We start from the raw sequence: 24,467 nt of genomic DNA on the forward strand, positions 1-24,467 counted from the left end.
ATGCCCAACAACCTTTGAGTCCAAGAAAGAGTTGAATTATCCAGGGATCCCTCCTGAGAGGGAGAATTGTGATAAAAAGTTTCAGCTTTGAGCAGAGAAATATGGAGTTTTGGGACAGGCAGAGTCTGTGCTCTTGAATGTATGTCTCTCTCCTTTCCAGATGAAGCTGAATGTTTCTCTGTGTTTGAATCAGGAAAGCAACTGGATCATATTCCACCTAGTGAGAGTCCTTTGAATTCTTCACATTCTTCTTTAGAAACAGAAAAGGGATTGATTGATTGATTCACATCATGAATTATGGACCTCCTGCTTCTGCTTCTGATGCTGCTTTTGATCCATCCAGTCTCTGGGAAGCTGAGAATGAAATGCCCACAGAGTTTGGAGCACCAGGATGGAAAACGACCACTGAGTTTTTACAGCCCAGGAGACCATCTTATTGGTGCAGTCGTCACTGGAGATAAAATATCGCATATCAAGTTGCTTTTCAACGTGGCTCCATCTCTTCAGTTTGTTTTTGATGATTCGTAAGTCATTCAGGGTGATGGAGTTGCACTCCCTCCATTCTAACATTCTTCTTCTTTTCTGTTTTTATTTTTCATTTTTTCCTATATTGAGGAAATATATCTAATTTCCTGAATGATTTTTATTTTCATGGCTTCTCTCTTTTGTCCGATTTTGTGAAAGAGACTCAAAAAGGGGTCTGAAAAAAAAGCTGAAAGGGCTGCAGACTATTTTCCTCTCTCGGTTCAATCCATAATTTCTCACTTAAATAATAAATTTTATTTAAAATAGTGGTTGAACTAATTGTAAGTGTCATCCCTCAGCCAATTTCCATATTTGTGTAACCGATCTTTGGTTTCAGATCAATGTTGGCTTATGGCTCAGTAGGATTCTGGAGGATTATATATTAAAAGAAGTATTTGTTGCTACTGTTGATTATAATAATACTTTTTTTTACAATAGGGATGTTGATGGTTTTTTAAACGGCTTAAGGTTCATTTTCTCCATTCAAGCAGTCAACAAGAATTCCCAGCTCCTGCACAATCTCACACTGAGCTACAACCTCCATGCCAACTATTGGAGCACTTTCCACACTTCAGATGCCTTGCTGGACATTCTCTCCACTGGAGAAGCCAATGTCCCCAACTACAGCTGTGGAAGGAAGGAGAACCTTCTGGCTCTTCTTGATGCAGCTGACAGGGACATCTCTATTCAGATGTCAACATTAGGAGGCACCTACAAAGTCCCACAGGTTTGTGTTTGTTTTTCTCCATCTGATAGAGTGAGTGGTGGGTGGTTGTGGGTGAGCAATAGATGGAATCATGTCTTCTCCATGGAATCCAAGTGTTGCTTTTCTCCATATTAGCAAAAATGTCAATATTTCACCCCTTTATGTTCATGTTGAGATTAATCATAAAATGAAATGCAGGCAATGCATTCCCTGGAGAAGACATTCTACCAACTATTTTGTTGCAGAAAATTAAAGAACTCAGACTTCGGGATCAAGGAAAAGTTTTATTTGGCGCCAAAGGTTCAGAGAAAGCTAGACAAGGCAAGCATTTAACATCTGAATGAGGTTCTTAGAGAGAAGCGTGTTCTTATAACTTCCTCAAAACAGTTAACACGAAAATGTGCTAAATAATTTCTATTGGCTAGGCTCATTTTTGCTAGGCAGAGAAGCATGCAGGATGCACTAGTTTCATTCTGACTTATGTGGTTTTAGCTCTGCACTTTTGACTCGGAGGTGAGAAAGCTAGTCTGTGGTTTGACATTTTAAACTTCCTGTTCTTCTACAAGACTAGAAAAACATCTTTCACTTTACAATAGCATGGTAGAAGGGACCCCAGGAGATCATCCAATCCAACTCTGTATCATTTCACTCTTATGTCCAAATCACACTTTCTGTCCTACCTTATTCCCCCCTTCAATACTCTATGTTTAGCTACAATTGAGTCTTGCCTCTTATTGAGTCTTGTTTTTACACTTGACATTGTATAAGACAAGATTAATATTTCCGCAGTACATATTAAATAATGCAAGCATGTAATACAATCAGTTCAGGATAATGATACATAGCAATGAGAAGAAAGAGATAAGTAATGCATATAGGGTGTTTCTCAGACCTCATTCTTTCAAGGCACCTTCTCCAGCCCCAAGGGTGCATGTTCTAGTCCAATTGCTAGGTAAGCATAAATATGCATTTTTCCCACATAAGAAGAAGACTCCATTTTCTCCTACATACATGCCTATGTTTATGGAAAAGGCATGGGCCAGGAGGTTCTTTTCATTAATCCAAACCCCCAAGGTCCCTGCCATGAATATGCCAGTAAGCGGTTGTAATGGAGTTTCTTGCTCAAGGTCCTTTTACTTATCCCTGAGAACTGGACCTTCACAGAGATAATGGGAACTGGTGTTTCCAGGGGGGAATAGAACACATAATCCTGATGAGGGTTGCATGGCGAGCCAGATTGGGAATTGGGGTGGCTGAAGTAGCCTTGGGCAGTTTTCTGTTATCACATTCCCTCCCCATCTGGTAACGGTGAAAGGTGGCAGAAGCAAGAAGGTGACCTTCTGTTGGAAGAGGTTGTGGGCATAAGGAGAAATACTGTGGGTTAGTTTTACATCCATAAGTGTCTCTCTAGGGCTAAGGTATACTTCTGATGGACATTGTTCTTCTGCCAGTGACCCTACAGGAATGCCAGGTTCCTGATATCATTTGACACACAAGGAGGCCGACCCTGGGACGTCCACACCAATGGCTATAGGGCCAACAATGGGGAGGCAGCTCATCCCCAGCCTTTTGAATGCATTGTAAAAGTCACCTTGTAACTTGGCTTCTGCCGCTTTGGTTAGCTAGCAGTTAGCAGTTAGACTTATATATTGCTTCATAGGGCTTTCAGCCCCCTCTAAGCGGTTTACAGAGTCGGCATATTGCCTCCACAGTCTGGGTCCTCATTTTACCCACCTCAGAAGGATGGAAGGCTAAGTCAACCTTGAGCTGGTGAGATTTGAACCGCTGAACTGCAGATAACAGTCAGCTGAAGTGGCTGCAGTACTGCCCTCTAACCACTGCGCCACCTCGGCTCTTAATAGATGGTTCTCCATCTACCACCCTTCCCAAGGACCACCGTGGCCCTGGTCTTTACCCAAAGGTCTGGCTCTACTGGAACAGCATTGTAGGATGAAGGGGCAGCAGATAAGCACAGCCAGCATTTCTGGCCTAGGTCAGGGTCTGACTGATTAATAAGGCTTTGACCCAATTCCAATATTTTTAACATATAGTTTCCTTTTCTCAATTGTTGCAGGGGTCCATTCTTCCTTTGTTCTACCCCATGCTTCAATGGAATTGCCAGACTCTTATCTTTAGGACTTGGGGTTGGCTTAGGTCCAGGGTACCATCCCCACCGATCAATAATGCATCGTTGGTGGGAGCGAGCCTGCCTCAATACTTCTTTGTCCACCAACTCCAGGCCTCCCATGCCCAGCGACAAGATCCTGTCCTGTTCTTTGGGATTTCCACCATCCCTGGAGCCTCCTTCAAGGACAAAGGGAGTCACTTGGGAATTCTCATAACATTGGGAACTACTGTTCAGGATGTTATCACTCAGTAGGCCCTTTGCCAATAACAACTAGAGCCACAAAAAGCTCATAGTTGTCTCTTAAAGGGAACCTTTCCAGTCACAATTTCCTCAACTCACTTACTTATGAAACTATCATGTCAGGAAGAAGGTGGGGATCTGATATGACTTGTGGAAGGGCAATATCAGTTTTGGGAGTACCACAGAACCAAACCTTATTTGTTAGATACAATGTCCACAGTCCTAGGACTACTATTGTACTATAGAGAGCCCACTCCCAGGTTTCCTCAAACATAAGTGTCTCCAGGGGATTCGTACTGGTCTCTGTCACAGTCAATGATTTTTGGCATGGCACCTGTCTCTCTCGGGAGGGGGCGATTCCAGAAGAATGAATATCCAATACAGCAAATCACAGTAAGGGCGAGCAAACTCACTAAAGCAATGCAAAGTGCAGTTATGGCTATGTATGCTCGACTTTCCATTCCCTGACAGGTACCCAGTCTTCCTAATACATTTTACACCTAACAAATAATAACTTGTCTTCCTCCTCCAAATCTTCAGCCATATGTTGAAGGTCAGCTTCCAGAAGTGACTACCAGTAAGGCCTCTTCTGCCCCGTTAGTTGTTTACCCATTGCCGGTAGGACAGATATAAGGGGCGTTTTTTCAAGCGTACCACTAAAGGACGGGCTTCATCCTGGTCTGCCTCCCAATACTCATCAGCAGCTGGATTAACTCAAGTCCAGTGAATCCAAGACTTCAATTCCAACCCTCTTACTGCAAGTGGAGAACACATGACCACAGTAAACGGGCCCTTCCACTTGGGTTTCAAGTTCTCTCCTTTCCAGTGTTTGACCTATACTTGTCTCCCACCTGAATATTATGACTAGAGGTGCTCAGTCATGGTGGGCTAAGGGACATACAATATTGTTGGGTTTCTTATATCTGTTTGTTTAATTCTCCCCCCATCTGACTCACCCATGAGGCCCCTAGTTAGGCAAGAGGGTGGCCAGATTTAGGGCATTTGTCTGTTTCAATGTCACTTGAGGATTATAAGGGAAGAGAGTTTGATACTTATAAATTGGTTGGTTGTCCAAAAGTCAATTTACTAGCTTCCTCTATCAGAAGAGCAGTGGGGCTGTATATTCTTTGAGTCCACATACAAATTAAAAGGTTTCTCAAGGTTGGGAAGTCCCATAACAGGAGCTTATGACAATTTTTAGTTCAAGGTTTCAAACACTTGTTTCTGTTCCCACTCCCAAACAAAGGGTTCTTTTTCACCCCCACTTTGTAGATTCATAAAGTGGTTTGGCTAGCAGGAAAAATTTGGGATCCACTCCATCCTGTCTTTGGGTTGTTTTGTGCACAATAGAGACAGGCACTTTCTTTCCAAATAGCCTCATGAGCATGTAAAACTCTAAATACATATTTTCTATCAGTGTAGACATTAAACATCTTCCCTTTTGCCAACTGGAGGGCTCTTCCTCTGGGATTCTAACTACCGATCCCTCCTCGTACAATTCTTCCAGCCGTTCCTCTGGCATCCCACTATTTTTGTCTAAGAGCCTTGGCGAAGAAAAAATGTGTTTCCTCTTGCCTTTTGAAGTTCCTTCTTCTCTGAAATTTGAGCCCAATTAATATATATTTTGTATGCTAATTCCACAAGTTCAGAAATGCCTTTCCTGGGGTCCTCTCTGTCTTCTGTATTTTTTGCCCTAATGTCATCTGCAGGCTGACCAATGAAGATCATATTGACCATTCTCTTATTTTCTTCAATCTTGGGATCTAATTCGTATATTGCCTAAAGGTTTGATAAATGCATTCTAGGATTTGCCCTGGATTTTCATCCTGTTTCTTTTGAATGTGATAGACCTTCCCTAAGTTCTTAACTTTTGTTTGAGTCCTAACAAAACTAAGGTCCAATAGTTTTGCAGCTGAATGGACTAAAGTTCCCAATCTGGTTCCAATGTGGTGCCTGAAGGTTGGGCGAGACAGCCTCAATTGGACACCAGTCGGTCCATGCTGTCCTCAGCGAAATATTGCCCCAAGCCCCACATTGGGTTACCATAAATGTTGCAGAAAATTAAGGGACTCAGACTTTGGGATCAAGGAAAAGTTTTATTTGGCACCAAAGGTTCAGAGAAAGCTAGTCAAGGCAAGCATTTAACATCTGAGGTTCTTAGGGAGAAGCTGTTCTTATAACTTCCTCAAAACAGTTAACATGGAAATGTGCTAAATCATTTCTATTGGCTAGGCAGAGAAGCATGCAGGAAACACGAGTTTCATTCTGACATGTGGATTTAGCTCTGCGCTTTTGACTCAGAGGTGAGAAAGCTAGTCTGTGGTTTGACATTTTAAACTTCCTGTTCTTCTACAAGACTAGAAAAACATCTTTCACTTTACAAGCATGGTGGAAGGGACCCCAGGAGATCATTCAATCCAACCCCATATCATTTAACTCTTATGTCCAAATCTCACTTTATGTCCTTCCTTAATTTGACTGATCAAAAAATATCCCTGGTTGATGGAGCCTCTATTGGCGTCTTCATTTTCACATATAAATAATGCCTGCATATCCAGTTGGATTGAAGTTGGCAGTAGTAGCATTTTATCTATCTAAAAAGGGGAATAAAAAGAACTCTAGCAATTATAGACCAAGTAATATTGTGGCTAAAATTTATGCCATGATCCTCTTAGTTAAACTTGAAAAAAATGCATTCCTTGCAGAAGAACCAGAAGGTTTTAGGTAGTGAACAGCTATATAGATTTTATAATAAATATTGTATGTCAATAATATAATATTGGCAACAAATTTGTCTTGAAATAACTCCTCTATATCAGGGAAGTAAAACACAGTTTGCTGGTTTTCTAGATGTTAGTGAATTTGTCATAATTAAAAGAGAAATATTATATAGGAAATTGATTATCCTCAAAATGGAGCTCAGCTTGTTGGCCCTGATCCAAGCTCTTTCTCCAGGTCCTTGTTTAAGAGGGAGGTTTGGGCTCAATGGGGCAAAGAGAAGAAGGATTGATACTTACCAAGGAGGAAGGGAAGGATGCATATTTGAACCCTTGTTATTCAGTCCAGATATTAACAATTTACTTCAACTAATGAAGGATCCAAAAACAGATCATAAATAAATGTTATTTCATTCTTTGACAAAAATTGCTAAATTAGTGGACCAGTGAAATGCAGTGAACATAGTATACAGTACTTGAATTTTAGCAAGGCTTTGACAAAGTAAACCACAACCTATTTCTCGGTAAGCTAAAAATACTGTATGTGAGATAGACAGCATCACCCCCAGATGGACTCAACCTGTGGTCCTCAATGGAACTACATCTGCATGGAGGGAAACAAGCAGTGGGGGACCTCAAGATTTCATTTTAAGCCCAGTAATCTTCAACATCTTCATCAATGATTTGATTGAGGAATAGATGGGGAACTCATCAAATTCACAGATGACACTAAACTGGCAGGAATAGCCAACACCCCAGAAGATAGGCTCAAGATCCAGATGGATCTAGATAGACTTGAACCCTGGGCCTATCTAAGAAAATGAAATTCAATGTAGAGAAAAGTAAAGTCTTACACTGAGGCCGGAAAAATCAAATGTACAGGTACAGATTAAGTGAAACCTGGCTCAATAGCAGTAACTGTGAGAGGGATCTTGGAATCTTAGTGGACAATCTCTCAAATGTGAGCCAACAATTTGTGGCAGCAGCCAAAAAAAGCAATCCTAGGCTGCATCAATAGAAGGATAGAATCAAAATCACGTGAAGTATTGGTACCGCTTTATAATGCCTTGGTAAAACCACCCTTGGAATTGTGATGGTGAACCTTTTTGGCACAGTGCTCTTGTCAAGGATGCGATCTGGAAGAGGAGTTGCCCAGTGTGCATGTCGGTGCGTACATATGCACCAGGCAGCTCCTCTTCCAGTTCCTGGCACTGCAATGAACACAAAGGCCAGCTGATCATTGTGTGTACATGCACACCAGAAACCCAGAAGAGCAACAGGCAAGGCCATGTGTGCCAGGCGACATAGCTCTGCATTCCACTTAGCCCGAGCTAAGAAGCTGAGGCAGAGGGCGCCATTTGGCCTTCGGTCTTACTGTGCAGCTTCAGTCCATGGGGTTGCAAAGGTAAGGCAGGATGATTTGGGAGGGGCAGCCTCGTGATTCCACATGGGCCGGATTAATGGCTTTGGTGGGCTCTATTCAGCCCGCAGGCTGTAGTTTGAGGACCCCTCAAACTATGGTCTCCTTCTTGAGCAGGGGATTGGACTAGAAGACCTCAAAAGTCCTTTCCAACCCTTCAATTTTGTCAAAGGAGCTCAGTTAGATCAAAAACATGAATGAAAGTGGTACTTAAATGAAAACCTCATAGCTCTCCAGCTTCCTCAGCCCCAATTATTAAAGTATCTGAGGCCAAGATTTCCCCCATGTTCTTACATTAATCTGATGTTTGGGGCTTCAGAGAGAAACCACCAGCAGAACCAAGTGAATCCCAGCCGCTGAGGAGTATCTTGGGGTGGACAAAAGGACTCCAGCTGCTGCCCCTCAGAGCTGATTTGGGAATTTACACATTTTCTGCTTTGTCTAAAATCAGAAAATATGGGTATTGGCATTTAATCCATGGAAACTGACAGACTCTAAAAATTGTGGCTGTTAGAACAGACAAAACATCAATTAAAGACCAATCTTGGCTTATACAACTGACAAATTGTATTAGGAACTGAGGTCTCCCTGCTTCTTGTACAACTGGAGAAGAAGCTAAACGGATTCCTCCGCAAAGAATCTGGGCCATAGAAGCATTAAAATATGTGGAAATCCTCAAAAAGTATAGTAGGCCCTTTATTGGAATAGAATACTTCAGTTGGCATTTGCACATGTTAATCTAATTGCAATAAATTATAGGAATGAGATACAGTAATATGATTTACATTGTTTATAGTTTTTTAATTTATTCATTATTGTCCACTTTTATTATACAATCTTGCTAACATTCTGTTTCTAGTATTTTAAACAATGTCCAATTAACAAATTATTCTAATGCTTTCATGAAAAGAAGATTGGAATTATTAAAATCTAATATTGTGGACTTGATCTGACCCCAAATATAACACAGCATTCTTCATTGTGGAAGGTTTTTGAATGCAGCTCAGAATCTGATAAGTCCAGTGAAACTCTGAAGATGAGACTACGGATTATCAGCTTTTATTTCTGCAAAAAGCAAAGACTGGACGACCTTTTTGTCTCCCACCTTAACAGAGCAGGTAGAGAGAGAAAAACAGGCATGCGCCAAAAACTTTTCCAAATATCTTACAGCTCACACAGTTTGAACACAATGTCATTGCTATAGAAACATAATTTGGTATCACACAAATTTCAGAATTTTTCTTTGAAAACAACAGACTTTAAAAGGGAAAATAAATACATTTTCTGGTTTATAACTCAGAGCTTTGTTAGGGAATGCTGAATCCACATTTTAAGTTACAAGCAAGGCTACTTGGCAGAATCCACATTTTACTTTTCACATGAAGTTACTTTGCCAGGCTAAGCTTGGGAATTCACCTAGAGGTTTTATCTATGTAGTTGCGCCTTAGGTTACAATGGAGCATCTCTCACCAGCAATTTAACAAAAGCTGAATTAAGTTACACTCTGTGTATGCTCTAATTCAGTGATGGCAAATCTTTTAGAGACCGAATGCCCAAACCGCAACCCAAAACCCACTTATTTATCTCGGAGTGCCAACACGGCAATTTAACCCGAATAATGAGGTTTTACTGTAGAAAAACAACTCATACGTGATTAACGTCTTTTCTGTGAACCCCCCCACCCCCAATAACAGTATTTTCAATGATAGAAACACTTTTTTCTTGAAAGGTAAACATTTGCATTTGGCATGCTTTTGATTAATGTGACTTTTGTTGTTGAATGTACACTGATATTTTTTCTAACCTTGACTTTGTAAGTTTGAGAGCAACACAACACTGCTGGTGATCAAGTGCTAAGGCAGGATCTACTTCAGACCCTCACTCTCTCTCTCATTATAATCTCCTTCCTTCCCTTCTTTTTCCTTCCCTCTTCATTCTTCCTTCCCCTCTTTACTTCTTTTTCTTTGCCTTTCCTGTCCCTTCTTGGATGCTCCAATGCAAAAGGGGAAAAATTCCTTGCCTTGTGATCAAATGCCACTTTTGCTAGTAGTTTGTGGCCATTGAAAAGACTGAGAACAAACCAAGATCACTTTATTCCATGCTTGCATTTCATGGGGACAGACTACAGGACAGCAAAACTGTCACAATGATGGCTCTGGTAGTTGATCAGAGCTCCTCTGTTTTTTATGTGCAAGAGCTTTAGCATTTAAGAACAGAGCTAAGTTAGTTGCTTTTCTACTAAAACATAATGATCCTTAAAAGAACTTTTCTGTAGGGACCCTGCCATTGTCTAATTCAGACTGGAAATATAGCAAAGGAAACGATCCCCCCCCCCACACACACACACAGCTTGCTTTGTCCTGTTTTCCCCACTGGAAATATCTGTTTGCAACACACAAGGAGGGGATACTTTCCTAAGCTCACAATTCAATACCAATGTGCCCGTGAGATATCTCAGGGTGGGGAAGGCCATGGGGGTCCTAGTGATAGAATAGACCCTCAAGGCCTCCCCAATCCACTAAGATACCTCCTGCTTCTCCCTCCCTTCCTGCAACAAGGCCTCACTCACTTTGCTAACCTCTGTCTCCTCTCTTGTTTCTCTGCTTCTTTGCCTTTGAAGAAGGGAGAGGAGAGTTGGCTGGGAAATGCTTTTCATGCCGAGAATAGACACTCCTGGGTGCTATAATATTATGCAGATTCAGGCACCCATCCTCTTTTGCAGAGTCAGGGACCCAGAAACTTTCAATCTCTGCAGGGGGGGGGGAGTGGTTGCCTGCAGGTCTCCTGCTCCTCCCTTCTCCCCAACTACTTTCCATTTAACTATTTAATGATGCTTCTTTGTCTCATGGAACATACTTGCAGGCAAATGGTATGAGAAAGAGACAGGGAGGGTAAGAGAGCAATCCAAGTGTGTGTGTGTGCATGTGTGTGTGTGTGTGTGTATGTGTGTGTGTGTGCCAATGGTGTGGGCCACACCTGAGCAGTGAGGTTTGTGTCCTCCCCATTTAAGCAGGGCCTCTCATTCCCCCCCTGCCCAGCACAATCGGGGCATGCAGGCTGCTGCCACCTAAGCACCATGATTCCCCCCTCTCCAGCCAGCCAGTCAACCCCACCTGACCTGCTCCCTGCCAGCTCCTGCAAAGCCTCGCTATTCTCCTCCTCCTCTTCTTTGTTGTCCCAAGTGGCAGTGGGCTGCACAGGACAGGCTCACATTTCTGCCCTGGGGCAGCGAACTCCGGCAGCCAAAATGGGGTGCAGAAATCACAGTCGCTCCCCATTTTGACCCTGAAAAGCCTCCTGCACCAATCTGCAAACAACCCCCCCCCCCTGCAATTATTTGAAGGCTGAAGGAAGCCTCCAACTGAGCGAGGAAGCACTGGGGGGCCAGGCCATTCACACTCACTTCCAGCCCTCCCTCCCCGGAGTTTACTGTGCAATGCAAGAACCCTCCCCCACTGCATTCTCACACATCCCCCGCCCTGGCCCTTGGCATAGGCCCGAAAACCAGCTGGCCGGCAGCAGGTGTGCCTGCATGTGCATGGTAGTGGAGCTGGGCTGGGGTGGCTGGCATGCTGGGAGGGGAGGAAGGGTCGACGGGGACGGGGACAGGCCAGAAAATTCCAGTTACGTTTGGGAGAGGCAGGTACGACGGGAGTTACAGGGCTAGCCATTACCGGGGAAGGAGGGTTCGCTACGTCACAGTGATCCCTCCTTCCGGCCCTGATAGCTCAACTCAAGGACCAGGTGGCAAGAGATGTCAGGGCCCTGGTCTCAGGTTGCTGTTGCTAAGTGCCAGGTCTGTGATTCATAAAGCTCCCCTCGTCCGGGACTTAATATTAGACGAGAGGGCAGACCTGGCATGTATTACTGAAACCTGGCTGGGCCACAAGGGAGGAGTCCCCCTCTCAGAAATGTGTCCAGAAGGGTTTCAGGTGCTCCACCAACCACAACAACAGAGAAAGGGGTGGGGGAGTGGCAGTCATCATCCGAGAGTCATTAGCTCCTCGTGGGATCCCTGCTCCGGAGACTGTTGGAGTCAACCCTTCCGGTTGAAGCTGGACCTAGGGAGTCAAGTGGGCTTGTTTCTAACGTACCTACCTCCCAACTGTGTTACAACAGCCCTGCCTGCACTCCTTGAGTCAGTAGCTGGACTGGCGGTTGAATTCCCCAGACTGATAGTACTGGGGGACTTCAACCTGCCATCTCTTGGCGAACGCTCGGATGGAGCACAGGAGTTCATGGCTTCCATGACAACCATGGACTTGACCCAGGTAATTCAGGGTCCGACTCATACAGCGGGACACACACTCAACCTCGTGTTTCTCTCAGGGCAGTGGAGACGTGATCTGGAATTGAAGGGCATAGAGATCTCGCCCTTGTCATGGTCAGATCACTTCCTACTGAGGCTTGATTTTCAGAAACTACTCCCCCACTGCAGGGAGGGGGAGCCGATTAGGTGGTTCCGCCCCAGGCACCTTTGGGTGGGATGGACCCTTTGGGATTTCAGACAGCGCTTGGAGAGATACATGACTCCCTTGCCCACAATCCGGCAGAGGCCTTGGTCGCTGCTTGGAATACAGCGGTGGCTGAGGCCCTGTACCGGATTGCGCCTTTGCGGCCTCTCTGCGGCAGTGGATCCAGGAGGGCTCCTTGGTTCACTGAGGAACTCCGGGAGATGAAGCACCAAAAGAGACACCTAGAGCGATGTTGGAGGGCCAGTAACTCCGAATCTGACCGAACGCAACTAAGAGCCTTTATTAGGACTTATTTATTGGTGACACGGGCGGCAAAATGTGCTCATTTTTCCGCTCTTATTGCGTCCGCAGAATCTCGCCTGGTCGCCCTGTTTAGGATAACCCGCTCCCTCCTGAAAGGGAGGGATGCGGGAAAACCCTTACAGGGAAGAACTGAGGAATTTGTTCAGTTTCTGTCGGACAAAGTCGCTCAGATTCAGACGGACCTGGACTCCACTTGGACAGTACCAGGAGAGAGGGCCTTGATCGGATTTCTTGGAGCGAGTTCCAGCTTGTCACTCCTGAGGAAGTGGACAAGGCCATGGGAGCAGTGAGTGCCTCCATCTGCTTTCTGGACCCGTGTCCCTCCTGGCTGGTCTCTACCAGCAGGGAGGTAACACGAGGCTGGCTCTAGAGGATTGTTAACACCTCTCTACAGGAGGGATCTTTCCCGCACTCTCTGAAGGATGCGGTGGTGAGACCCCTCCTTAAGAAGCCTTCTCTGGACCCAGCTATCCTTAATAACTACCGTCCAGTCTCCAACCTCCCTTTTGTAGGGAAGGTTGTTGAGAAGGTGGTGGCCTTTCAACTCCAACGGACCTTGGATGAAGCAGACTATCTAGATCCCTTTCAGTGGGTTTCAGACCTGGTTACTGCACTGAAACTGCTTTGGTCGCGCTGACCAATAATCTCTGGCAGGCCAGGGATAGAGGACATTCCTCTATCCTGGTGCTTCTTGACCTCTCAGCGACCTTCGATACCATCGACCATGGTATCCTTCTGCGACGGTTGCGGGAGGTGGGAGTGGGAGGCACTGTTTTACGGTGGTTCTCCTCCTACCTCTCGAACAGATCGCAGTCGATGTTGGTTGGAGGACAGAGGTTGACCCCTTGGCCCCTTAAATATGGGGTGCCTCAGGGCTCAGTCCTGTCCCCCCTCCTATTTAATATCTACATGAAGCCACTGGGTGAGATCATACGCCGGCACGGAATTAAATACCATCAATATGCGGATGATACCCAATTGTATCTGTCCGCCCCGTGCCAACTCAGTGAAGTGGTGGAAGTGATGTGCCAGTGCCTGGAGGCTGTCAGGGTCTGGATGGGAGTGAACAAGCTTCCACTCAATCCAAACAAGACCGAGTGGCTATTGATGTTGCCTCCCAAGGATAGTCCAGATATTCCATCCCTTAGCCTGGGGGGCCAAATTTTACACCCCTCAGAGAGGGTCCGCAACTTGGGTGTCCTCCTGGATTTTCAGCTGATGTTAGAACACCATCTGTCGGCTGTGACTAGGGGGGCTTTTGCCCAGGTTTGCCTGGTGCACCAGTTGCGGCCCTACCTGGACCGGGAGTCACTTCGAATGGTCACTCATGACCTTGTCACCTCAAGACTTGATTACTGTAATGCACTCTACATGGGGCTGCCCCTGGAAAGTGTTCGGAGACTACAGTTGGTCCAGAACGCAGCCGCGCGAACGATATCGGGTGTACCTAGATACACCCATGTTACACCTATCCTCTGCGAGCTGCACTGGCTTCCTATCGGTCTCCGAACATGCTTCAAGGTGCTGGTCATTACCTTTAAAGCCCTACATGGTCTAGGACCTGGATATCTGAGAGACCGCCTCCTGCCACATACCTCCCAATGGCTGATAAGATCTCACAGGTTGGCCCTTCTCCGGGTGCCGTCGACCGGACAATGCCGGCTGGCGACCCCTCGGGGGAGGGCCTTCTCTATAGCTGCTCCAGCCTTGTGGAACGATCTACCCGTAGAGATCCGGACCCTTCCCACTCTCTCGGCCTTCCAAAAAGCCACTAAGACCTGGCTATTCCGGCAGGCCTGGGGCTGTTGATTTCACAAACAAGGTCCAGCCCCACCAAGATTGAGTGTATGATGTGTTGTTTTAAACCTGTTGTCTTTTCCCTATTTTTCCCTATTTTGTAACGTTTTATCTTTTAATCTTGTTCTTGTAAGCCGCCCAGAGTCCTACAAGATTGGGCGGCATATAAATTTATTAAATTGCAAATTACAAATAATTCCCCATCACGGCTCTAATCCTTTCAATTGCTTTTTCAGATCAAATATGAAACAGTTTCAGAGGCTCTGAGTGATAAACGTCGATTCCCCTTTTTCCACCAGACGTTCCCCAAAGAAGGATTCCAGAACCCAGCAATTGTCCAACTGCTCCTCCATTTCAGATGGACCCTGATTGGCCTCTTTGCTTCAGACACAGAGAATGGAGAGAATTTCATGAGGATTTTCACTCCTCTGCTTGTCAGGAATGGAATTTGTGTGGTTATATCACAACTATTCTCAAAGACTGGATATACAGCATACCTCAGGGATTCCCTCTCTAAGTGGAGACAAGTCAATGTCTTTGTTCACTTCATAGAATATGATTTCCTTTGGGACAGAATTCTTCCTTTCCATTTAACATTTATGCGTCTCCCAGGACCCATTGAAGGAAAAGTCTGGATCCTCACAAATTCTGCATGGTATCAAATAAACAAGCGCAGACTTCTCAAATACATCCATAGTATTTGTAACTTTGGTTATCTGCCAAAAGGAAGGCCAAAAGATTCTGCCTTTAAACGCTATTTCTATGTGGAAGAAAAGTTTCAAGATCCTTATTTCCACTGTTCTCTTTCAAAGAATGTCTTTTCTATCAAAGGGCGCAGAAGATGCACCCAAATAGCCCCACTGGAGACCCAGGAGAAAAGGAACAGAAGATGGATCCAAAATGACTACCAATATTACAGTCTCATGAAGACTCTGGCCCAGGCCTTGAATGCCGCTTATTCCTCCAGATCAAAGAGAAGGAAAAAGAAGGATGAAAAGATCTTGGGGTCTCCAAGGCTGCAGCCATGGCAGGTATGGGGGTCCCAATATGGATCCATTAATTTTAGGTCCTTTGGAGGAGGAATCCAGAGGAGGAGGAGGGGAATCATCTCAACAGATTTGGTCAATTTAATTACATAGGGAATAATGGTTTCAAATAGTAGACACCATGACATTATTAAACATTGCTGATTTGAAAATGCTTTATTCTTTTCAAAATAATTTTCCCGTATGTGTGGGTTTGTGATGAGCATGGTGGAATTCCACCTTTTTTCTGTCCCCATTGCATGTGGGTCTGTGTGCAGCTCCACAGGAAGCTAAGCCCCCCTATTTTCCTCCAATGAAAGGGAGCCTGGCATGGACATGGATGCTTTATTGGGAGAAATGGCAGGTGAAACTGAGGAGATGCAAATAGTGGAAATCAAATGTACATACGAGATAGGCAGCATTAACTAACAGCCAGCAAAGAAGCAGCTGGAACCTCTCCAGTAATGCTCCGTGTGAGGGACGGAGGCCGTCTCCGGATGACCAGGGGTCTCGGTCACAACAGCTGCTTCCGTCTTCTCCAAAGGCCGACAGAAAATGGAGTCTGGCTTCAGACCATATAGTTAGGCTTATCTGCCACTGGCCACCAGGTGGGGCTAGAGCAACAACAGCCCCACAGTTACATGTTGTGACATGACAACCTTTATAAATTTGTAGGAGACCCTGAGACCATCTAGCCCAACCCCTCCTCTCTGCAGGAATCCCAGCTCAAGCTTCTCTGACTGATGGCTGCTCAGTCTTTGCATGCAGATAATCCATGAAGAGGAGACTGAACTTCTCTGCTTTACAGGCTCAGCTCTAAAACATCTCATCCTTTTATGAATTTTTTTTCTTTCATTCAGCTAAAATTCTCCTGTCTTGTAACTGAATTATTTTTTCCATGTCTGACACTCTGGAATAATAGTGAGCAGATCTTACACTTGTGTGTAACATGAGTCAGTTATTGGAAGAGGGCTGTATCCAGTGGTGGGATTCAATTTTTTTTACTACCTGTTCTGTGGGTGTGGCTTGGTGGTCATGTGACTAGGTGGGTGTGACCAACTTGATAGCACTCACATCAAAGGGTGTCTTGCCTGGCCTCTCCTCGCCTCAATGAGATACAACTTCCCTGTCTATTTATTTACTACTACTGACCATCCAAAATACAGAATTTAGTCCTTTGTATATATGTCATATATGTACATACTTATTACATAGAATAGATACATTATCTACTATATATCCTGTATGTGTATGTACACATGCAAACAGACGCACAGGGACACATAAACACACATACACACAGGGTGCCCTTCTAAAACTATGCACATTCAACCTCACTTACCATGTTTGGAAAAACACACCCAAAGTCTACCACACATTTAATTATAATATCTGCACATTAGAACATTACACAGGTCTACAGATGTTCTTCCCTAGCTTGCACATGCCTGTTAGAACCAGGAGAGGTCATGGATTGAGTAAAATGTGGCAAAACTCACTTAACAACGCTCTTGCTTAGCAACCAAAATGTTGGGGTCAAATGTCATAAGTCAACGTCTATGACTGCCTTCTTCTGCATGGTAGCCTTGTCATAGTATTGGCTGAAAAAACAGTTGGTGAGACATTTGTTCTTTCAGATATGTAAAAGTTTATTAATGTCACATTACAATCAAGGGGGTGTTTTCCATCAGGATGACCAGGGAGAAGATTAGCCTGATAGATTTCTTCTTGATCAACCCATGCTTTCTGGGAATCTACCTGTTGTTTTCAAAGAATTTATGGATCATCTTTTTTTTCTCTGTTCATTATATTTGTCATCTGCTCTGGAATGTTCCCTAAAATTGACCAATTGTGTCAATTATATTTCCTCTATATTTTGTCAGTATATGATTGACACATTTTTCTCAAACTTCTTCATTTACTTATGAAGATAATGGCAGTATTTGTATCCTATTTAACCATACATGGACATTAGGCGATTGTAGAACAAAGATTCAATGTGGAATAAGAAACAAAGTTTTCTGCTTTTCAAATTCCTGGATGTTCCCATTCTAGTTTCATCCCTTTCTGAAGAAGAATGAGTTTCTCAATATTTCCCACAGAAAACTGTACTTGGACCAAAATGGAGAGATGAAAGCAGATCTGGCTATTTTGCGCTACTTGCTTCTCCCCAAGGAGGATGCCAGGTTAGAGTTTCTGGCGTATTTTGAAGGACAGAGACTTTCTATCAAACAAGATGCTCTTTCAGGGCTAAAGTTGCTCAATAAGGTGGGAAAAATTTTGGTGTCTTTTCTCTGTTTTCCAAAGCCTGAGGTCCCATTTCAAGTGGGCAAAGCCTATATAGTCTCCAGGGTGGTTGGCCTTCCATGCCAGTTGGTATCATCTAATGGAAGTTCTTCAACAGAGGGGACCTAAGTGGAGGGGCTTTGCCATGTTTTATGGAAATCTTTCAAGATCTTATTGGTCAGAGGTTTCTTTCTTCATCACAGTTTTATTCTACATTAAAAAATCTAATGGAATAAAAGTTTCCTAAATCTTTTATAGTAAACTTTATTCTCATTTTTAATATATCATCATGCTTAAACCTTTTTTCAATTCCATCCCTCCAGACTTTATTAAGTAGAAAAGTCCTTTATTGTAATGTAAAATGCCAAAAGCAAAAGGGAGGAACTAAATGAAGAATCTGTCAGTTGTTCTTCCTCCTGCATCTGTTTAGAAGTAGTCAAGAGATTTCATATTTACCTCAGTGAAGACCAGAGGCTACTTGTCTCCATCCACTTCTACCTCCATTTTCCATGGACGGAGAGTCCTAACACATTCTCTTTGGCATTCTTTGTTTTTCTGCTCAGTCCCTGCCTGAGTCCAAATGTGTGGAAAGTTGTCATCCTGGATTTGTCAAGAGGGCTCGAGAAGGAGAGCCAGTTTGCTGCTATGACTGTGTTCCTTGTCCAGAGGGGACCTTCTCCACTCAGCGAGGTGGGTGACATTGAAAAAAATGGGAGGCTTTGTGGAACTGAATCCATCCAGAAGATTTTCATGAAAGTGCAAGTTAGAAGAAGTTCACCTGGTTTTTTATTTTTACCTGCCCAATTTCTTATCTAAAAGGAAGTAAACCAAAAAGACTTTGAAAAAGGGGCTGGGAGGAAATGGGAGGAGGGGTGGCAGACTGGGCAAGCTTTACTAATAGCAGAGGAAACATCTCTCCTGCTTTCTAGTCTGGATAGGTGCTGCTAAGTTCACCTTTCTAGGAAGATCTGAGTTCTTTGAAATTTGATGAATTGTTTTAGGTCCACCTTATGAAAAATCTTGCAATTCACTATATATTGGATCCTCCCCTTAATCACTGAGAAGGTGTCACTGGTCTATAATATGGTGCCGTGGGTAGTTATTGGAGGGAACTAATTATATAAATAGTCTGCCACTTATGTAGATCAATCAATCAATCAGTCAATCAGTAGAGAGCTGGAAGGGATCTTGGAGGTCTTCTAGTCCTACCCCCTGCTCAAGCAGGAGACCTGATACCATTTCAGACAAGTGACTGTCTACTCCAGGGGTCTGCAACCTTAAACACTCAAAGAGCCACTTGGACCCATTTCCCACAGAAAACAAAACACTGGGAGTCAAAAAACCTGGGTGGGCGTGGCCAACTTGACATCACTCACTCACACCCAGGAACATGACACTCACCCCAGCAACGCCTACCCAGGTTTTGTGGCTCCCCATGTTTTCTATTCTATGGCAAATAGGTATCTCCTCTCTCTGTCTCTGTCCCTCTCCTTTATCTCTCTTTCTCTCCCTCCCTCCCTCTCATCTTTCTCTTTTTCTCTCTACCTCCCTATCACCCTCTATCTCCCCTCCTCTCTCTCATATCTCTCTCTCATGTCTCTCTCTGTCTCATCTCTTTTTCTTTTTCTCTGTCTCTCATATCTCTTTCTCTCATCTCTCTCTTTCTCTTTTTTCTCTCTATTTCCCTCCCTCTCATCCCCTCTCTCCCTCATCTCTCTCTCCCTCATCTCTCTCTCTTTCTCCATCTCTCCCGCATACTCTCCCTCCCTCCCACTCCCCACCTTCCCAATCCACACACCCAGGGAATAACTGTAAGGAAATTCAACCACTCTCTCTCTATCTCTGGAAAGATACAAAAATAAATCTTGCTTTGCAAAAGGAAGGGCTACTAAGCTGTTACATCACAGCGCCACAAGGTTACTGCCTTACATCACCAAACACACTTTAGAGAAGCATCATCCCAGTGGTGGGTTGCAGGCGGTACGCCCCGGTACAGGTGTACCGGAGCTTGCCCGGAGCACTGGGTACCATTCCTGTACAGTGCTTCGGAGGGCCCACCTGCCCACCTGAGCTCCTTACCTGTCCTTTAAAGCCTTCGCACTTCTGCACATATGCATGGCACATACAGCGCCTGTGCAACGCTCCACTGAGCAGCTAGAGCATTGCGGAGGCTTGCTGAAGCATTGCTGGCAGCTATATCACCTGCGTGCTCCATGTGATGTGCATGCAGGCTGCACTCATCCATGTGGGTGACGCCGGGCTATACTAACTGTACCAGTTGGAACGGAATCCGGAACCCACCATTTGTAAGTTAAAAGGAGAGAATATTAATAAAAAATATTGTTTTGGGGTTTTTCAGATGCAGAAAAATGTACCAAGTGTCCAGATGAAAAATATCCAAATGAGGAAAGAGTCCAATGTATCCCAAAAGTTGTAACCTTCCTGTCTTATGAAGAACATCTGGGAATCATTCTGGTCTCTTTTGCCCTGCTCTTATTCTTAATCACAGGGTTTGTTTTGATCATCTTTATTAAATACCGAGAAACTCCCCTTGTCAAAGCCAACAACCGGGATCTCTCCTACATCCTCCTGGTCTCCCTCCTGCTTTGCTTCTTATCTTCTTCTCTCTTCATTGGTCAACCAAGGAAAGCCACCTGCCTTCTCCGACAAACAGTCTTCAGCATCATCTTCTCAGTTGCCATTTCTTCTCTCTTGGCCAAAACCATCACGGTGGTGCTGGCTTTCCTGGCCACAAAACCAGGAAACCAAGTGAAGAGATGGCTGGGGAAGAGCTTGGCCAACTCCATCATCCTTTCCTCTTCTGCAATCCAAATTATCATCTGCTCCATCTGGCTGGGAGTTTCTCCCCCATTCCCTGACTCTGACCTCCACTCCCAGCATGGAGAGATCATCCTGCAATGCAACGAAGGGGCTGTTGTCATGTTCTACGTCACCCTCAGCTACATGGGCTTCCTGGCTGCCATCTGCTTCACGGTGGCTTTCCTGGCCAGGAATCTGCCTGGGGCCTTCAACGAAGCCAAGCTGATCACCTTCAGCATGCTGGTCTTCTGCAGTGTCTGGGTGACTTTTGTGCCCACCTACCTGAGCACCAAAGGGAAATACATGGTGGCTGTTCAGATCTTCTCCATCCTGGCCTCCAGTGCTGGTCTGCTGGTCTGCATCTTCATCCCCAAGTGCTACGTTATCCTTCTGAGGCCAGACGTGAACACAAAGGAGCATCTCACAGCCAGAACAAATGTAAAAGCATGAGATATAACACCATTGTGATATTGGAAAGATTGTTAAAAGTTTATTTTATTTAAAAGGAGATGTTCTTTCCATTTAGAAAAAATGTTGAATGACTGGAATTCTTGTAGCTCCCTTTCCTTTCAGCTCAATAAATCTTGCTTAAGAGAACTCTGTAAAAGTCATTCAGAGGAATTTGCTCTTCAGTAACAACTACTGAATGTGACACCTCATAGAAAATAATTCAGACACTTGCTCCTACAACTAAATGTGTGTGTGTGTGAGAGAGAGAGAGAGGGAGGGAGAGAGAGAGAGAATAAGCAGGAAAAGAGGTCAGGAGGAAGCTGTGGGAACCAAACACCAGCCTGGTTGCCTGATCTTCTGCCTGAAAATGCCAGAATGATGTGAAATGCCATGTTTGACTGGCTCTCAGCTGGGGAGGGAAATCTTCATCCCTTTTATAGAATTCTTTCTTGATTTCCTGATAAAACCTCCTTTGCAGAAAGTGTTCAGCAGAACAGCTGTCTGGGATTTCACTTTGGGATTGTTTTTATTTTGGTATGTACCTCACACCCAAAAAATAATAAAAAGTAAAAAAAAAAATGTAATTTCCACTGTATTTTTTTTTCTTTCATCAACCAGAGAAATAAAATAGCAATTTTCAGACCCTTTAATTTTCCACTCTATAATTTCTACCTAAAGCATTTTCTCTGCTCCTCTTCCAAGCTTGTCTTATCTGTGAAGGGCTGGAGAAGATGTCCAGAGAAAGGGGACCTGGAGACTCTCCCCAGGAGGAGGTTGAAGGGCAGTCTGTATGAGCCCCCTCTCCTTCTGCCACTTCGTCACTGCAGAAGCCTCCTCTGGACTGGCCGGGATCCTCACCAGGAAGCCGGTTGGAGTGCAGCAGGCAGGAGAAGAGCTGGGCGGGCGAGTGACTGGGCAGAATTGAGACTCTGCATCGGCATCCAAGATGACTCCATGGGCCCCACCAGCTCATCAGGTCCCTGCTTGTGCAAACTCTTAACCTCTCTGCGTCTTCAGTCCCCATGATGGAATTGATGCAGAGCAAGGGCTACTAAGGACAGATTTTTCTGTACTTTACACAACCCCGCCCACCCTTTCTTTAGCTGAAGAGGACTAATTACTCGCCCAATCACAAAGAAAGGGGGTTGGCCACAATCCATGGCCATCAAAGGTAATCCGGTGGGAGTCAGGAGGTGTCCGCATATTCCAACTCTAAATAGCCTTCCTATTTGTTTACATATTTCAGAGTTAAAATCGTTGGAGCCCTGCCATACATCATCTCAAATGGGGATAAGTGATACTTCTTACGAGGGGCTGTCCTTATATTGTATAGGGCCAAGGGTAGTGCATCCACCCAGCTCAAATGGGTTTTTATGCATATTTTGGTTAGTTTGTCTTTGAGGGTTCGATTAACCCTTTCAACTTTTCCTCCAGACTGGGGGTGGAAAGCACAGTGGAACCTCCACCGTGTCCCAATTGCCTTGGCCAACAGCTGATTGGTGTTATGGACAAACTCTGGACCATTGTCCGATGAGATAGCAGATGGGCAGCCAAAGCGGGGAATGATTGAGTTTAAGAAGACCTTAGCAACCTCCCTTGCCTGTTTAGTGGAGGTGAGAAAAGCCTCCGGCCATCCAGTAAACGTGTCCACGATCACCAATAATGCCTTATAATGTTTGCATCGGGGCATGTCAGTAAAGTCCACAGTTACTATGTCCATGGGAATGGCGCCTACAGGTTGAATCCCCGGGGGCAAGGTAGGACCCTGCCTTGGGTTAGTAGAGGCGCATGTTGTGCATTGCAGAGAGGCCTTATTGGTCAATGCATGGACACCATCCAAATAATATTCCCTAAGGATGGCCTCGGCAAGAGCTGATTTACCTAAATGCAAAGTCCAGTGGGCCTGTTCTACTACGGTCCATGCTAACAAGTGTGGTATATACGGTCGGCCATCTGGAAGAATATACCACCCCTCCTTCAATTCAGCTTTGAAATCATGGATTGCCCTTTGAACTTCTGAGGCTGAGTAGGTGGGAGTTGCCATGGTTGGAATGACACCTACATCCATTACTACAAAGACATTAAGGTCTGGGGTTGCTTCGTGTCTGACCGCGGCTTGACGAGCCTCTGCATCTGCCTTCCTATTACCAATGGCTATAGGGTCTGAGCCCCGTTGATGCCCCTTACAGTGTATTACCGCTACTTCTGATGGCAGCATCACCGCTTGAATAAGATGTTTGATCAAATGACCATGTTGGATCGCCTTTCCCGTTGAATCAGTATACCCTCTCTCCTGGTAGAGGGTGGCATGAGCGTGTAAAGTCAAGAAGGCATACTTGCTATCAGTCCACACATTCAATCTTTTGCCATCAGCTAACTCTAAGGCCCGGATAAGTGCCCACAATTCAGCTACCTGAGCGCTCCATCCTATGCCTAGAAGGCCACTTTCTATAACTTCGTCAGAGCTAACAACTGCATAACCAGCCTGTCTCTTGCCCTCAAACATAAAACTAGAACCGTCTGTAAACCAGTTATAGTCCGCTTCTGATATGGGACAGTCCACTAAATCTGGCCTACAGGAATACTGCTGTTCCAGGATGTGTAAGCAATCATGTATAATGGGTTCAGCCTCTAGAGGTAACAAGGTTGCCAGGTTCAGGCGATTTGCCATAGTTAGACTAACTTGCGGGTTTTCAATCAACATTGCTTGATACTTTAAAAGTCTTGAGTTGCTGATCCACAAGTGTCCCTTGTTTTCAAGGATCGACCGAAGTGAGTGCGAAGTGTGGACCAACACGGGACAGGAAAAGGTGAGTTTATTAGATTCTTGCAGCAACGCTAGGACTTTTAGGCAGTGTGGCCATCCTTGGGCAGGTCCATCTAGCTGCTTGGAAAGGTATGCAATCGGCCGTTGCCAGGAACCCAATGTCTGAGTCAGGACTCCTACTGCTATGTGAGTGCGTACATCTACATATAGGTTAAAAGGTCTATCCAAGTCAGGTAAGCCTAGAGCTGGAGCTTGGCCAAGGGCACTTTTAAGCGCTTTAAATGCCTGTTCCTGTTCTGTTTCCCACACAAAGGGTTCGATCTCCGCCCCCCCTTGTTGACTTATATAAGGGGGCTGCTATTACTGCAAAGTTCGGGATCCACAGTCGACAAAAACCAGCAACTCCTAAAAATCCTCTAAGTTGCCTCCTATTTCGGGGTGCTGCCATCTGTGTAACAGCAGCTTTACGTTCTTCACCTAGGGATCTTTGGCCTTTCGAGATGTAGTATCCCAAATATTTGACTTTCTCCTGTACTAACTGGGCCTTTGTTCTAGATACACGGTATCCGGCATCTTGTAGAAGTAACAGAAGGGCCTTAGTATTGTCCCAGCAGCTGTCCTTGTCCTTCCCTGAGACTAGGACGTCATCTACATACTGTAATAAGACATCACCCTCTTGGCATGGAACGAAATATTGGAGGTCAGCACCCAGGGATGTACCGAATAAAGTTGGCGAATTCTTAAAGCCCTGTGGAAGTCGGGTCCAAGTATATTGGGTGCGTCTTCCGGTATTCGGGTGTTCCCATTC

The 24,467-nt window shown here is 44.8% G+C and overlaps 1 protein-coding gene across 1 annotated transcript; it reads left to right on the forward strand.

Annotated features, from left to right (window-relative positions):
* The first annotated feature begins 297 nt into the window (after window positions 1–297).
* Window positions 298–20,892, forward strand: LOC148042469 (vomeronasal type-2 receptor 26-like). The gene is made up of 6 exons (XM_087702401.1): window positions 298–524; window positions 964–1,252; window positions 14,548–15,342; window positions 17,392–17,604; window positions 18,186–18,312; window positions 19,982–20,892. Exons 1-6 carry the CDS (start codon window positions 298–300, stop codon window positions 20,890–20,892), a joined length of 2,562 nt encoding a protein of 853 aa, XP_087558527.1.
* Window positions 20,893–24,467: the final 3,575 nt, after the last annotated feature.

This window comes from Thamnophis sirtalis, unplaced genomic scaffold, assembly GCF_051295495.1.
Source record: "Thamnophis sirtalis isolate CommonGarterSnake01/CBP01778 unplaced genomic scaffold, rThaSir2_p1.2 scaffold_15, whole genome shotgun sequence".
Classification (NCBI taxonomy): domain Eukaryota; kingdom Metazoa; phylum Chordata; class Lepidosauria; order Squamata; family Natricidae; genus Thamnophis; species Thamnophis sirtalis.